Genomic DNA, 15670 nt, shown 5'->3' on the forward strand with positions numbered 1-15670 from the left:
ATCGGTTTTCATTCGACGAAGCAGTCGATGCCTTCTTGAATTGTACTCCATGTAACAAGCCTTTTTATGGGAGATGCACACCAGATATAAGAGAGATATCGGTTTGACGCTGCCGATGATTTGTCTTTGAATTTCATTAACTTGGATACTTTGGGCTTTGGACGGCGATTACGCAAGACAAAAGATACCGCGGCTGTATTTCCCAACCGGGGTAAGGGGTACTCGAGCACATTGCAGGGGTACGTGGAAACATCTAAGATGACAAGGAAATATTCTCAGTCCAATTAGACGGATGACATTAAAACAATATGTATTTTCATTGAATAATTGGTTGTTACGTTCTACTTTTCGAGAATCTCCACTACGTATGAGTGAGGGGGTACGCCAAAAAAAAAAATAAATCAAAAAAGGTTTGGAACCACTGCCGTCGAATCGTAATCCCACTGAATAGAACCGAATTGTTTATGTTAAAAAAAAAAATTTAAAAAAAAAGACGTTTATAAAATCATTACATGCAATCGTTACATCATGCAATCGGGTCGTATCGAATTATCTTTTGTGAGATTTGCACGGCACGGGTCAAGTCAAGCCCCTCGGCGTACATATCACGCAAGGGTTAAAGCATGGAAAGTTTTCACATCACTGTATTGTGTCTTACCTCAACCCCACCCCACCCCACCCCCCCACAGTGTAAAAACAGACCGTGGCACATGTAAGCTCCCCCCAAGCATGGCGCTCTGCCCAAAAGGGAGTTGGAGCGAAGCGCGGAAGGCGGGTCGCGTGGAGGGACGGCGCACTCGGAAAACGGGCGGCGGGTAGCGAGGGGGGGACGCAGGATTAAAAAAGGATGATGGTGCAGACGATGGGCACGTCACATACGGGATGATGCGCAGGCTGAGGCGACTACCGGGCTCGACCTTTGGTGGGATGAAGAGGAGGAAGAGGAGCAGGAGGTTCACCAGACACTCAACGGACGACGGCATGCCGGGAGGAAGACGACGGGAGTGCGAGACAAAACCAGAGCAGGTCCCTTCTCACCGGAGAAAATGAGCTTCTCCTTCATGACGTTGAGGTCGCGACTGGACCTCCTCACCGTGGCGCTCAGCATGATCTGCTCGGGGTTGTAGCCGCGCATGCCGCTGGTGCGGTACCTGCGGAGGGGGGGGGGGGAATCCAAAATGTCAGCCAAAGAAGAAAAGCACGTCATCAAATAAGAGCCGACCGACGTTTTCGGACACGCTGACAGTCTGAGTGCAGATTAGCTGCTGCGGAATGAAATCTGGCCAGCGTTAGCTTCCGATTAGCAACATAAAAAAAAAAAAAAAAATGTTGAGGGAAATGCCGTCGACATGGGGGTGGGGGGGGGGTGCGGGCATTTGTGATTGGAAATGTGTCAAGATGTAATTGACACTAACTATTTCATCGAACATAATAATGTGCCATTTAAAAATGTAAACTTCAAAAAATAAAGTTCATCATTTTATTGTGTGTGTGTTTTCAGAAACAAATATTTAGTGGCAGCCATAATTCCACACCCCCCCCAAAATAAAATCTAGATTTTTTTTTTTTTTTTTTCAAACCTCGCAAATTCTTCAAAAAACAGATAAACATTCAATATACATTTTCCGCAATTAAAGGGAGGAATGGGAATTTTTTTTATTTACATTTATTAATTTAATTTATTTAATTTGAATTTATTTTAAAAAAGGAGGGAGGAGACAGAGAACATGTAAATCCGCAATATACTCAATATAACCGATCACCACTAGATGGCAGACAAGATTCCAAATCTGCAAAAATGTGTTAGGCCCGCTCATGTCGTAATATAGGGCAATGGAAGACAAGTGCAACTAAGACTTGATTTTTGAGAAAAAAAAAAATGCACCAAATGAGTTCTTGCACTTAATGTTGGTTTCTTGTTCAGCAGTTTTGTGCCATTCTTGAATGGTCATTTTTATGCAGTAGAGCCTTTTGCACCGGAAAAAAAAAAAAATCCAGTAAGAGGTTATTCTGTTGTTTGCTTCAAACCCTTTATTGTTGGGTTAGGATTGTGGATCTTTTTATTTATTTTTAATTCAAAAAAAAATTTTTTTTACATGCATTATATTGTCAAAAATGAAGACGTATTTTGTCCAGATTTCAAATAGCATTTTTGTCATACATCTGGTTAGGAAGTGCAAGCTCCTATGTGGACCCCCCCCCCCCACCCCGTAGTATTGATGAAAAATGGTGGCCCCCTCCAGCATTCAAGTTTCGCATCCTTGATTTAATATGCGGCGGGGGGGGTGAAGGGCTTCTACACTGTATCGATCTTGATAAATGAAATAAGCTGGAAACTTCCAAATGTAATCGTGAGACTGTTAATTAAAGAGTGCCTGCCTTCATTGAAGCGTAATGAAGAGAAGTGGCCCAGCAGCAGGAAAGGCTGAAGTCCATCAGCGTCAATCAAAGAGCTGCACTTGGCTTATTAGGTGCGCTTTCATACTTCATTTGAGACATTTAGTACTTTTGGTGTAAAACCCCAATTTGCGTTATGGGTGTAAAAGAGAATTGAGATGTGAACTGGAGAAGTGGCAGCACTTTAGTTAAGCCATGAAGAGCGGGGGGGGGGGAGAGATAAACATGGATAGATGTGATTTTAGAAAAGAGCAGCGCGGGGGAAGGGAAAAAAAAAAAAAAAAAAAAAAAAGAACCAAAGAGATGCTCAAACCAAACGTGGGTTACATGAAAAAGCGGGGGCGCGCCGTTAACCGGTGAAGAGCGTTACCTGATCACGTGATAGCTGAGAGAAGATGCCAGAATGCAGCAGAGGACACGAGCATGCAGTCGGGCGGAGGAGAGAGGACAAAGAAAGAAAAGGACAAAAGAAGGCGGGAGACAAGAGAGGTCAAGATTAGAAGCCGGCACGAGCCACCGGGGAGCAGAGGCCGGACGCTCGGGAAGCCGTCAAACTAAAGCGATGCCTGCCATCATCTGATCATCCGTCTCTGAACATATCCTCGAGGGACCGGGGAGACTTTAGCTGAGGAACAATGAACTGCTGGCGTATAAAAGATGATGAGGAAATGGCGGAGGTAAAATGAACACACAAAAGTTCACCTTATTTTGGGTCATTAAGCGGCGCACATAATCGCTGGCGTCAGGCCAAAAGATTTGTGAGCAGGGGCGGAGCCACGGGTGGGCCTGGGTGCCCACGGGCCCCCCCAGTGAGAGTCATGAAAAAAAATAACTTTTACATTTTTTGGAAATTACTAGCAAATTATTTTTGAATTTGTGTTTCGTTGTGTTTTTTATTTGATTGACTTTTAAGAATGCCATAATTGTGGTTGTCTAAGAAAGATCTGAACTTCATACTATTCAGTTTGTCCTTTTATTCGAATACACGATGTGTCGGGACAGGAGGATTGTGCTCGGTGAGAGAAATTTTCACATTTTTTCAAAAATCGATACTATTGTTCAGTCCACTCGCGTTGGTGTTATTTTATTTTATTTTTTTTACACATTACTGACCAATCTAAAGCGTCGAAAATGGCGCGCTCTCTTTCATGATGCAATGCTGATGGTTGAATAAACTTGCCATTTTTGGGCTCTCCTGAAAAGTGGCTACTTCAGCGGTACACGCTTTTGGCCCCGCACCAGCGATATGGCACCGCTTAAAATGAAATAAAATGCAGAATAACAATAAGAATACTGAAATCGAGTCAAATAAATCAATTCATATAAGTACAATTGAATACAAAACTAAATATTTACACAATATGTACATATGTACATATTGAGGCCCCGCCCACGGGCTTTCCTCGCAAAGTTAGCTCACCAACAAATGCACAAACCCCGACGTACATACAATTGGGAGCGCTGGAATCGGGAAGATATTGCAAAGGAGTTAATAAGCAGTCAGCATGAGTGTGACAGTGTGAATTTACTCAAGCGCCAAAGTGAGGGAAACGTGTCTGTCCACCAGTGAAACGCAACTGCTGAACTTACTTCTGTAAAATGAATATTCCTATGACCACCGCAAAGGAGATGAGGTCAGCACACACCCACAGCAGGCAGTATTCATCTGGTCTCTGGTGGAATAAAAAACAAAAAAAACAAAAAAAAAAAAACACGCAATTTACTCATGCAATTGGTTGTGTCCCACAGTATCCAGTACGGTTATCCAACGCCAGATGGCGCTGTAGGTTAAGGATACACTCCGAAAGGGATCACATGGAAAAAGGATTTAACATTGGACTTGACTCCTGCAAACCGGGAATTAATCTGTATTCATTTTGATTTTTTTAATACTTGGATTACACTTCCACTCGACGACATCTGCCGGTGGGTTTGACTTTGCCAAAACGCAGCGAGACTCCGAGGTCAGGAGTTCCCACGCTGAGCTCCCATATGGCGAGAGACGGGGAGGCCGCGGCTGATCTGCTGCCGCAAAAGCCAAAGAGACGAGCGGTCGATGAGATGCGGGCAGACTCTGTGCTCGACTGGGATGGAACTCAAGTGAAATAAGCAGGACAAAAGGGAAGAGTGCACAAACTACGATCGAGGACCTTTATAGTTCAAAGGTCGCCATGCCGTTTCTTTTACAGACAAGGCAACTGTAAAAATCATACAAATTACAAACTCACTCCATATGATTGGTACATTTTCATTTATCTATTTTTTCAGAACGATAGTGTACTGTGCATTTTTTTTCCCATTTTTAATTTATTTAAGCGCATTGTAAAGTATTCAAACTGCGCATAATGTTATCGTGGCTAACAATACTATTAAATGGGGACGGCTCCATACCACTTTTTCATATCCGATATCAACGCTCCAGGATCAGCCAACAGAGATCCGATACCATCCGATTCTTTTCGTCAGTTGTTACTAATACGTGGATGTAATTTGCTTGATACTGACATTGAAAATGTCCACGTTCACTGTTCAACAACTACTATGGTCCCCTAAAGAAAGAAGGAAAACACACAGAAGTCATGTGTACCGTTTTAAAGAACATTATGCGGAAAGTCAATGAACGGATCCATTTTACAAAAATTTCACCGCACCAGGTTATAAAGCAAGGCAAATAATATTTTTTGACGCATGCATGTTAAATACTTTATCCTAATTGTCCCGTATGTTGATTTGTGAGATTTAGCGCTAATATGCTAGCTTCAGACAGGACACGAAATATCGAGTCTTGTCTCGCTTGCTTTTGTTCGCCATGCGACTGCGCGGGGGTCGCTTTGAGCCGAGAAGAGGAGGCAATCCTCTGAGGGACGGGGGGGGAAAAAAAAAAGTCTGAACATCGCTAGTCAATCTGCCGGTTGTGTTATGACTACAGCGGCTAATGCTAAATGCTATCTCGGAGCATTTTTTGGGGGCGTGTATTCCCAGCTAAAACGTTGACGGCAACATCCACATAAAGGATACCTACCGAAGTCATTTGAAAAAAGAAATAAACATTACTGTGTGCAGGAGGTTACACTGAATTAAACTTCACCTCCTGTGGTCAGTTTAGAAGACGAGTAAAGTGTAAAGAGGAAAAAGAGGACAATGCCTTGCGTCCTTACCAAGAGCCAGATGGGGTAAGGCACCTTTTTGAGGACGTGCGGTGCCTCGGATGACACGGACGACACGTCGCCGCACCACAGTACCGAGTAGAGCCAGGGCTCGTTGACCGTGAAGAGGGTGAGGCTAATGTTTTTCTCTGACAAGTCCCTGAAAGACATGTTTGTCTTTAAACACCTTGGCGTGCGTGTGTGTGTGTGTGTGCGCGCGCGCGCGCGCTTACCTGAGGCGTGTATTCCTACCTGATTTCCTGAGTGCTCGCCCGGTTGTATCTGAGTAGCAGCTTGCTGATGCCCGCCTCTCGGAGGCTTTGAGGACTTTGCTTCACCAAGGACGTCTGGACCAGAGCGGGCGCCAGCTGTCTCACCTGGTCCCTGTCTTCGTCTGGAGTCCACATCACCTGCAAAACACAGGTCAGGTAGAACCACATTCAAACTCAGAAGGAAGACCCGCAAAAGGCTGCTACGTTAAGTCGGGCGACACCAACCAGACTCTGAGGAACCCCCGATCGCTCCACAGCCTGCAGAGTGTCATTGATCCAGCTGTGGTAGCGGGGGTGGCCCAGGGGGGGTCTCCTGAGCCTGAACACCACACTGGTGTTATGATAGGAGGCCAGTTTTAGAAGCTGCTCAAGGCTGCACACACTCTGGTTGGCGATGAGGTTTCTTTCGTGGGCCGATAGAGTGTGCGTCGTCCAGAAGGGGTCATCCTGAACAACGGTCGCAAAACACTTACAAGTAAGAAGCATGTATTTCATTTCTATCATTACATTCTGCACAAATAGAGGCTTTTAAAGCGGAAGTCAACCTAAGCATTTTCTTTAAAATATGTTCTAGGCGCCTCCACTGGGCTAAACATGACATTCTGAGTAACATTTTTGGAATATGAATTCAGCATTAAAATCCACTCATTTATAGCCATCTCAGTGACATCATTTTGTCACCTGATGCCGACTGAAAATGACATCACAGTTGCTCGGGGCCCAGGTAACGACCAATCGCGGCTGACCTGTTTTCGGAAGCTGAGCCGTGATTGGTCGCTATCTGAGCCCTGAGCATCTGTGATGTCATTTTCAGTCGACAGAAGTGACAAAATGGCCGCCCCCGCAGATGGCTAAAAACAGGTGGATTTTGCTGCTTAACTCATATTTCACATGAATCACATTGTCTTGTTTCAACTAGCGGGCCCGAATCAAACATTTTTGGGTTAACTTGTTTTTTTGTTTCGTTTTTTTGGACATTTTGAAGTTGTGGTCCCACCTTTAGAAACCACCGTCCTGCATTGAGCTGCTGCAAATCGGTCCAGTTGAACAGCGCGGCGTCCTCCATCTGCCTGTCGGGAAAAATGTTCACCACGTCGGTCGTCCTGCGCAGGGTGCGGTCGCGCATCAGGAACGGAATGCCGTCAACACTAATATGTGACACAAAAGGGAAAAAAAAAATGTTTTCCGGAGTTCATAGACTCAGGTTTTAATTTCCGAGCATGTTTATTATTGTGGTTGTAGTTTCCAATAGTAAACTGCAATGTGTTACACTGAGATGTTTGTTCTATATTTTGTCCCTCTTGTGTATTGTACTTCAATATGCGGTGCAGTTCATCAAACGTGAGACTTTTTATCTTTATAGAGGCAGAACTTGCTGACAAGATGCTTGTCATCACGTATGTTGTGGACGAGGTCACATGACCATAGTGTGAGGGCACAGGCGTTAGCTAGCTAGATGCTAATCTCCAGAATCACATTAGGAACAGGCTAGCAAAAGACAATGCTTGTGGCTAACATTCAAATCTTGAATTCACATCATAAAAATAGGACCTCCTTTGATTCGCCACTCACATTTTGTGAACTGTGGAGTTTCTGTCACAAAAGTGAAACTACACAATTCTGAAAAAAAAAAAACAATAAAGGCTAAGAATAATAAATAATCAAGTTTATTGAGAACGGCACAAAACAATATGGAACAAAAATGTCATTTAACGCCCAGTAACATAAACATGGAGGCAGGCAACAAAGTGACCACAAGCCTGAGTGTCAAAAATGTGAAAAGGTTAACTAACAATTTCCTGTACAGTTAATTAAAAGTATGGTGACGACATTGGGATTTATGAAACAAGTTGCCCTTAAACAACCGCATCTTTGGAACTTACAAACACACAATAAGGCACAAATACCCTGCGAGTTGATTGTGTTTGTCTACCTGATTGTAACGTCTGCCTCCAACCCTGTGACGTTCATTTGCAGCGCTCGCTGAAAGGACCACATTGTGTTCTCTGGCGCGAGCTGAAAACACAAAACCCACACACACAACAACAAAAAACAACAACAACATGAAAATGACGACTTTAGTGAGCCTATAACAAAATGGGTGTCTTTTTTGGATGATTTATTCCTGGCTATACTTTGAGGACAAAAACACTGATTGCGACACAAGGAATGCTGTGAAAGGTGCGGGAAAACAACTCTTCGGATTATAAATTAACCTGGTTAAAATCAATACGATCCCACGGGTTAAACATCACTTGCGAGAAACGCTTCCTCCCGTGGACACGGAGTGAGTCAAGCTAGCGGGAACGCGGGAGGAATGCTCCCATCGATACAAGTCAACTTGCGGGAAACCCGGTCCAGGCGCGTGATTTGTTTTTCACAGTCGCACGGAAGCGCTCCCAATTTTTTCAGCAGCCGCTGAGAGGATCGATCCGCCACACAGCAAATCGAAGGCTGCGTGTTTTGCGTTGGCGAGCAGACATTGAGCGAGCGATTGTGCCAGCCGCATCAAATCATCTTTAGATCACTTCAAAAACTGCACACTGCGATTGCTTTGCCCACACTTGGCACTCACCATGGGGGCCCCCTGGTGACCGATAACATTGGGTCGGGGCCTGAGGTTGCTGGGGTCCATGATGCAAGGCGAGGTGATGGACAGCGGCACCACGTACAGGCCCAGTAACAAAGCGAGGTACAGGAGCATGACCAGCACCTGGAACGCTGCAAGAAAGCACACGTTTTAATTATTGGACCACAAGTCGGAGGTATTAAAGTGGAAGTCAACCCAAACATATTTTTTTCCAGAATATGTTCTATGCAAGCCCACCAGTTGAAACAAGGCATTCTGATAAATAATACGTTTGTGGAATAAGCGTTAATCAACCCGTTTTTAGCCATCTTAGTGGGCGGCCATTTTGTCACTTCTGTCGACTGAAAATGACGTCACAGCTGCTCAGGGCTTGGATAGCGACCCATCATGGACGGGCTTCAGAGAACAGGTGAGCCGTGATTGGCCGTTACCTGAGCACTCAGCAACTTTGATGTCATTTTCGGTCGACAGGAGTGACAAAATGGCCGCCCACTGAGATGGCTAAAAACGGCTGGATTTTGCTGCTTAACTCTGACTCATAAATGTTTGCGTCATTCCCATCTTAAAGAGACGCCAAATACAAATCCACTTCAACTTTTACAATATATCACTATACTGTAATTTCAAGAAATGGGTTTAAATCTTTCATTTGTGCCATTCAGGGTATGTTTTTGTACATTGTGTGAGGACGTTTACATGAAGGTAACCTGACAGCAACCGCAGCCCCACTGAGCAATTGCAGCAGCGAGTGAGCGAGACGCCACCACAGAGGAATTTGTTTCAAGGTCAGCAGTCTTTGTGGCGGGCCTGTGTGTGTCTAAGTGTGGGTAATGGGAGAAAGGCAAGGTGTGTGCCTGTGCATGTGCGTGTGTGTGTGCGCGCGCGCATGCGCAAGGAGACAGACAAGCATTTTGTCAGAGACCTTTCCACCTCATCACGCGTACACAGAGCTAGAAGAGGGCCTTGTCGACAAAGAAAGATGTTAGTCTTGATAAATATGCTTTTAACTCTCAATAGGAAGAATATCTCCGCGATTAGGGGTGTGGCCTCGGAGTAAATGGCTCAGTTGTATGAGTAGCATAACAATCAGCCACATGTTAAATTAAAGCGGTAGTCAACCAAAACGGTTTTTTTTTTTCAAGAATATGCTCTATGCAGGCCCACTGATAAATATTGCGTTTGTGGAATATGAGAAATCCACCCGTATTTAGCCGCTTCAGGGGGCGGCCATTTTGTCACTTCTGTCGACTGAAAATGACATCACACACCCTCAGGGCCCAGATAACAACCAATCATAGCTCATCTTCAGAAAACAGCTGAGCTGTGATTGGTCGTTATCTGAGCCCTGAGCAACTGTGACGTCATTTTCAGTCGACAGAAGTGACAAAATGGCCGCCCCCTGGGCTAGCTAAAAACGTGTGGATTTGGCTGCTTAACCCATATTCCACAAACGCAATATTAGAATGCCTTGTTTCAACTAGTAGGCCTGCATAGAACAAAAAAAGTTCAGGTTGACTTTTTCATTTGATTTTATAGAAAATAAATTCATGAATACGCACTGAGGAATGCTAATAGTGGCTCGCTGTATCCCAGAGTGAAAAACAAAATCTTCAAAAGTGCTCTGTCTGACATGAGCCAGAAAGAATGCTTGTTATGCGTAACTCAACGGGTGGAAGGTCTCGGCCGCTGTCTTCAAACTGTTAATCATTGCACACGCGAGTCGGACAAACAAGAGTGACAAACGTTAATTAGCGTTGCTAACTTACATGTCTTCTCCGCGCGGGCGACCTGCCCGGCCACGATCCAGGACAGGGCTGTGACTGCAGCCACGGCGCCGATGTGCAGGAACGGACCTGTGGCCTGCGCGGGCCCGACAACGGCAGAAGCCCACGCACAAACAGTCAAGCGGATGTCGAGGAAAGAGGGCAAGATAAAGACGTCGTCGTGGAATTACAGACGTGGGAGATAATGGCTGTAATTTGTCCGGGCATTTCCTTAAAAAAACGCGACGCTTGGAGCGGAATTGCACATCACACATTACTGCTGCAACGGTCTCACAGGGATGCTAATTGCAGACTTCTTCAAACGACTTAAGAGTTAACACACAGCTGACAAGTCCATTTCCATCCAAAGTTGCAGGCTCGCATTCCAATCACACACAGGATGCAATTTCCCGGAATATTAGCACCGGAAAACGTTATGAATACTTCTGCTTGTTCTTGTATGACTTGTATCTAAAATGTTAATTAGGCTTCATAACACCGGCAGTTTTGACCCCGGAATGACGTTTTTCCAACTACAATTGATCACGATGGGAAATTTGTGCATGCCAATCGAAACAAACCGCAAGTGGACTAATCTTTTACCGAACAGATTGCCTCCGCTGTATTTGTCAAACGGAAAATACTTCCTGCTGACCTGCAGGGAGATGGGGATGACGTCCCACTCGTGCCGCCATGTTTGATTGATGGATATCACCGCGACAACAGTTGCGAGCAGGGCCGCCGTGACTCCTATCTGTGAGGACAGGAGGAGAGGGAGAGAATAAAACAGGCCATCAACGCGGACAAACATCAATCGCAAAATAACCCGGCCCGAATTCGGTGCCCGCGTTCGCCTTTCGTAACCTCCCTGTGGCATCGAGGTCTAAACTGTAAGCTCGGTCATCCGCGAATGAGCGTCCACGCATACGATGAAGCATGACACACATTGGAAGTAACACACACACACACACACACAAAAAAAAAAAAAAAAAAAAGCCACAGTTGAAACATTACCTTATGCAACCAATGCAAATTCAGCTGCTGGCCAAGCGCAATGTGGCAAAGGGCTAAAACCTGGGAAAGGGAAAAAAAAACAAAAAAACACACAATAGTGGCTATGTGATGCTGTCGAGGAAATGTGAAGATGAATACGGAGGCGCTGACCATTAAAAAGGCGATGTAGGTGAAGCCGGCAGCGGTGGTGGCCAAGACTGGAACGGTGCCATCGCTCCACTGGCCCGAGCGGTTGTAGAGGGACCTGCAGCGACGACGCCTTTTTAGAAGCCTTGTCATATTGCGTGCTCGCCCGCATTTCATCAAACGTGTGCAACTTTCTGCATTGCTGGCGAGATGAAATTTTGCCAAGCGCCAATCCCAACTGTGTGCTTGCTTACACATGAACAGATTGCGAGTAGAAAATGAAAAGTGACTCAGACGTCTGGCAAGTCCCGTGGATATTGATGCGTTATTGGTGTAATAAAGTCAGCACAGACACGACCCGGAACGCGGCCGCAGCGCCCGGCGAGACTTTTGGGAATGTAAGATTAATACTTGCTGGGAAAATTGTTGCAAGAAATAAAAAGTGCAGGCTTAAAGAGGGGGAAGTCAACGCAAGCATTTTTTTTTTTTTCAAGAATGTGTTCTATGCAAGCCCGCTAGTTGGAACACAACATTCTGATGAATATTGCGTTTGTGGAACAAGAGTTAATCCACCCGTTTTTAAGCTATCTCCGGGGGCGGCCATTTTGTCTTCTGTCGACTGACAATGACATCACAACTGCCATCACGGCTCGGATTCAGAAAACAGGTCAGCCGCGATCGGTGGTTGTGAGCGGTTGTGATGTCATTGTCAGTCGACGGAAGACAAAATGGCCGCCCCCAGAGATGGCTAAAAACGAGCGCATTTTGCTGCTTAACTTATATCCCGCAAACGCAAAATGAATCAGAATGCCGCGTTTTAACTAGTGGGCCTGCTGGTAACATAATCTTGAAAAAAAGATGTTTGGGTTGACTTGCATTTTAAGTAATTGTAGTATTATCAGTATATTTAGACGAACCAAAACAAATGCATTTTACGAGCACCGCACATACGTCATTTCTTTGTGCCTTTGCACAAGACATAAAAATTTTTTAGACATAAAATCAAAGCACTCACCAGTTAAACTCATTGTAGTCATTGTGAGCTTCCAACCAGAAGTAGAACCAGACCAGCAGAGCACAGAAGGTAAAAAGCAGGATGACGGACCACAGCAACTCCCACTGACAACACGCACGTAAAACGCACAATCAATCGTTAGTTCGACAAGCATCAACCGAAATGGCCGACGGATATTGTGTGTTCAAAGCACTTAGCGAATCCAATATTGTCAGCGTCAGAGCCAATTAGAAGTTAACTTCCTTTGCAAGAAACGTGTTGCCGAGGTTAAGCACGTCAGGTGAAGCGAGCCAGCAACCTTTTTGCGCAAATGATTCCCTTATTCACACTGCTCATTAAAACTTGCAATGCCGCTAATTACTGTCCCGCTCTTTCACCCCAGGCAAAAATGTATGCGGGCTTGTATCGGGCGTGGGAAATCTCAGACTTTGCTTCCCGTGGGCCCGAATGCATATTTGAAAATAGGGATGGGTGTAAAAATCAATTTGGTGATTGTTATGAGGGGGGGTGCGAGTGGAGCCCATTACGTCTATTTGTTTTAGTCATCAAAGCGGCCCGATGCAAATTAATTTATTAAAGGGGGGTAGAAATTAATCGTTATTGTTTCAAACGAAGATGTAAAAATAAAGTGTGAGTGCAAGAGAAACACAATTTTTAATTAAAAAAAAAAAAATCGAGTGGTAATTAGCATCCTCTGTTCTATTACAAAGCCGTCGATATTGTCATTGTCTACAAACATATATCACGTTCGATTAGTTTTACTGGTTCAAAATTTCAGAGCTCCGGCGATCGACGGCAGCCGCCATTGTGACTCGAAAGAATTCCGAAACATCCTCCGCGGGCTCACGACATCGTCACGTGTATATTCGGATTCATTTCATTGGTTGAGAGACCGAGAATTGGATTAGGGGAAAAAAAAAAAAAAAAAAAAAAAAATGACGTATACGCTCTCCCGGCTTTAAGGGCAGAAATGAATCCTGAAAATGTTCAGTGAGCTGTCATCAGGCTTCTTGAGGCACATTTGTCTCCAGAAAAGTCTCACCCAATCGTCCCGATTTGGGGACGCAAACAGCGCCGGTGGCGACGTCAAACAAAAGAGTGTGTTTTGAAACGTTAACCGAAGCACTCTCCTTCCTGTTTGCGCAGCTCGTTCGGCAACGGCGCAGGCTGAGGCCGCACGGAACTTGCCCCCGGTGACGTCACGTGACCGTTTCTGCCCGGCTGGCATTTATCCCACCCTGTGGCATAAAGCGACTTGGCGGCAATAAAAATCCTTGGGAACATTCCAATCTCGATGTATCAGGCTGCCAAGGAGACTTTGCTCCCGATGACATAATCGTTACCACTAGTGCGAAGCCGCTCGCCTTTAAGTGAGAAATCCGGAAGACAGCGAGTTCAAGTCCTTGGCTTATTCCGAGCGTAACAAATAAATAAATAAAAAGAGATTAATGCACGTATCGATTTGTCCTTGACGGGTCGGATTTCATTCACTAGCAAAAGGGGACCGAGTTCATCATTATCAGCTAGCGAGGGAACGGCGTGAACGGAGAGGCACATTGCTTCAGCCTTCATCGTGGCTGGAATTAACCTCTCCGAACCTTGTCACATTCCTGTGCGTTTGCAGATAACTCGCTGGAATTTCACACGACAATGGCGCTATATCGCCCGGACAAGTGACAGTCTAGCGCGTGCAAGTGCAAGGAGAGCGCTGGGGGTGAGACTGAAAAGAATGCGTCGCCATTTTTACCTCTCGAGAATGATAGTAGAATTCACACTTCATTTCAATTAGAGATATTGACCGATATGCTTTTTTTCGGGGCCGATATCGATTGTTGGTTGTCAAGGAGGCTGATAAACGATATTTGGAGCCGATATTCATTTTCGGTAAAAAGGAAAATATTGGCATCAAAATGTAAAGAGAAATTTACTCTTAACTTTGTTGAAACGTCTTTAAACATGCAACAACATTTCAGGTTTGCATTATGTTGATGACAACATACGTCTCTGTTATAAAATTCTAACAAAAAGTTCAGGGAGCACCCGGGTTGTCAGCATGTCTTGAAAAGGATAAATGAAAACTTAAACAATAGCTCCGTGTAGCTTTCTACAGTAAATGAAAGTTTCAAAATGACAGAAATGTTAAACTTTCACACATCTTGGTTTTGATTTCCACCGTTTTAAATGGATTTATTATCAGCCAACAGAGTTTTAAAAAAAAGGCCGAAGCCGATATTCATCAAAAAGCCAAACATCGGTGCCGATAATCAGCCCGGCCGATAATCGGTCCAGCCCTAATTTCAATTTCTTCGATTTATTCTTGACTTTGTATATTTTGCTTGACTCGAATCGTTCAGTTCTTGATTTTTGTGAAGATATGACAAAAGCAGCAATCGAGTGGAATCGAAATGGTAGCAAGTAACAAAAAGTGTTCAAGCGCTTTGGCGTCTGGTGTTGTCACATATGACGGCGGCAAATGACACCAGAGCAGGAGCAGCGTGGATGCAATTTCTAAAGGCTTTTTGTGCGACTCAATGGAAATACTTTCAATTATTACTGAGCAGCCAGATCGGCTTGCACTGCGTGACGCGGGCCTGACACCTACAAAGCACCTTGGACGCCCACGCGCACAAATTCCGCACAAAAGCAGATTCACGGAGGACATAATGCCGACCTGAATGCGCAGAAAAGATGAAAAAAGGAAAATGAGAGAGGCAGAAAAACCTTGTGTGTGAGTTATGAATGCTTCCTCGACTGTTTCAGCATCAGATTGTCAGTTCTCACGCAGCCACCAATAACTCAGGTCCAGTTACCTGCAACTGATACGCCTTCTTAGTTGGGCCTCACTCGTTTTGGGTAGGGGTGGACCGATTATCCGTGCCGATATTCTGCGTTTTGATAAATATCGGCATCAATTTAAAACTGTGTTGAATTTTTTTTTATAAGTTACGTGAAAGTTTCACATTTCTGTCATTTTGAGGGGCTTCATTTACTGTAGAAAACTATATGGAGCCATCGTTTCAGTTTTCATTGAACTTTTTAAGACATGCTGACGACCCTGGGTGCTCCCTGAACTTTTGGTGACAATTTTATAACAAAGATGTACAGTACATTGTCAAAAATGTATTGTAATAATGTAAAAAAAAAAAAAAAATCATGCAAACCTGAATAAATGTTCAATAGCATAAATACATTTCAACAAAGTTAAGAGTTTGAATTGTTTTTTTATTTTTTATTTTGGTGCCAATGTTTTCCTTTTTACTGAACATTAAAATGGGCTCCAAATATTGGGTATCCTCCTTTAGCAATAATCGTTATCGGCCCTGAAAAAGAATATCGGTCTATCTCTA

At 44.4% G+C, this 15670-nt stretch overlaps 1 protein-coding gene and 1 long non-coding RNA gene across 11 annotated transcripts in view; one reads left to right on the top strand and one right to left on the bottom strand.

The window, feature by feature from the left end:
- gdpd5b (glycerophosphodiester phosphodiesterase domain containing 5b) overlaps positions 1-15670 on the bottom strand; it is a 36198-nt gene that overhangs the window by 1626 nt on the left and 18902 nt on the right. For 2 of the 10 annotated variants that reach the window (XM_086035031.1, XM_086035036.1), the window contains exons 3-16: positions 12324-12427; positions 11333-11426; positions 11183-11242; positions 10824-10922; positions 10172-10265; positions 8391-8536; positions 7749-7831; positions 6813-6963; positions 6041-6262; positions 5796-5953; positions 5556-5703; positions 3988-4070; positions 2768-2782; positions 1039-1151 (exon numbers count right to left, since the gene is read on the bottom strand). In XM_086035031.1, coding sequence (XP_085891157.1) covers positions 1039-1151; positions 2768-2782; positions 3988-4070; positions 5556-5703; positions 5796-5953; positions 6041-6262; positions 6813-6963; positions 7749-7831; positions 8391-8536; positions 10172-10265; positions 10824-10922; positions 11183-11242; positions 11333-11426; positions 12324-12427 — 1570 coding nt within the window. Of the gene's footprint in view, positions 1-879; positions 1152-2767; positions 2783-3987; positions 4420-5555; positions 5704-5795; positions 5954-6040; positions 6263-6812; positions 6964-7748; positions 7832-8390; positions 8537-10171; positions 10266-10823; positions 10923-11182; positions 11243-11332; positions 11427-12323; positions 12428-15670 lie in introns of those variants that run through there. The other 8 variants (XM_086035034.1, XR_015087373.1, XM_086035032.1 and 5 more) reach the window with 8 other exon arrangements.
- LOC147144380 (uncharacterized) lies at positions 2767-7086 on the top strand. Its single transcript, XR_015087377.1, has 2 exons — positions 2767-6290; positions 6801-7086. It is a non-coding gene; the product is annotated as an uncharacterized LOC147144380 (long non-coding RNA).

This window comes from Filicampus tigris, chromosome 7 (assembly GCF_054856515.1).
Source record: "Filicampus tigris isolate MCC_2025a chromosome 7, RoL_Ftig_1.0, whole genome shotgun sequence".
Taxonomy (NCBI): domain Eukaryota; kingdom Metazoa; phylum Chordata; class Actinopteri; order Syngnathiformes; family Syngnathidae; genus Filicampus; species Filicampus tigris.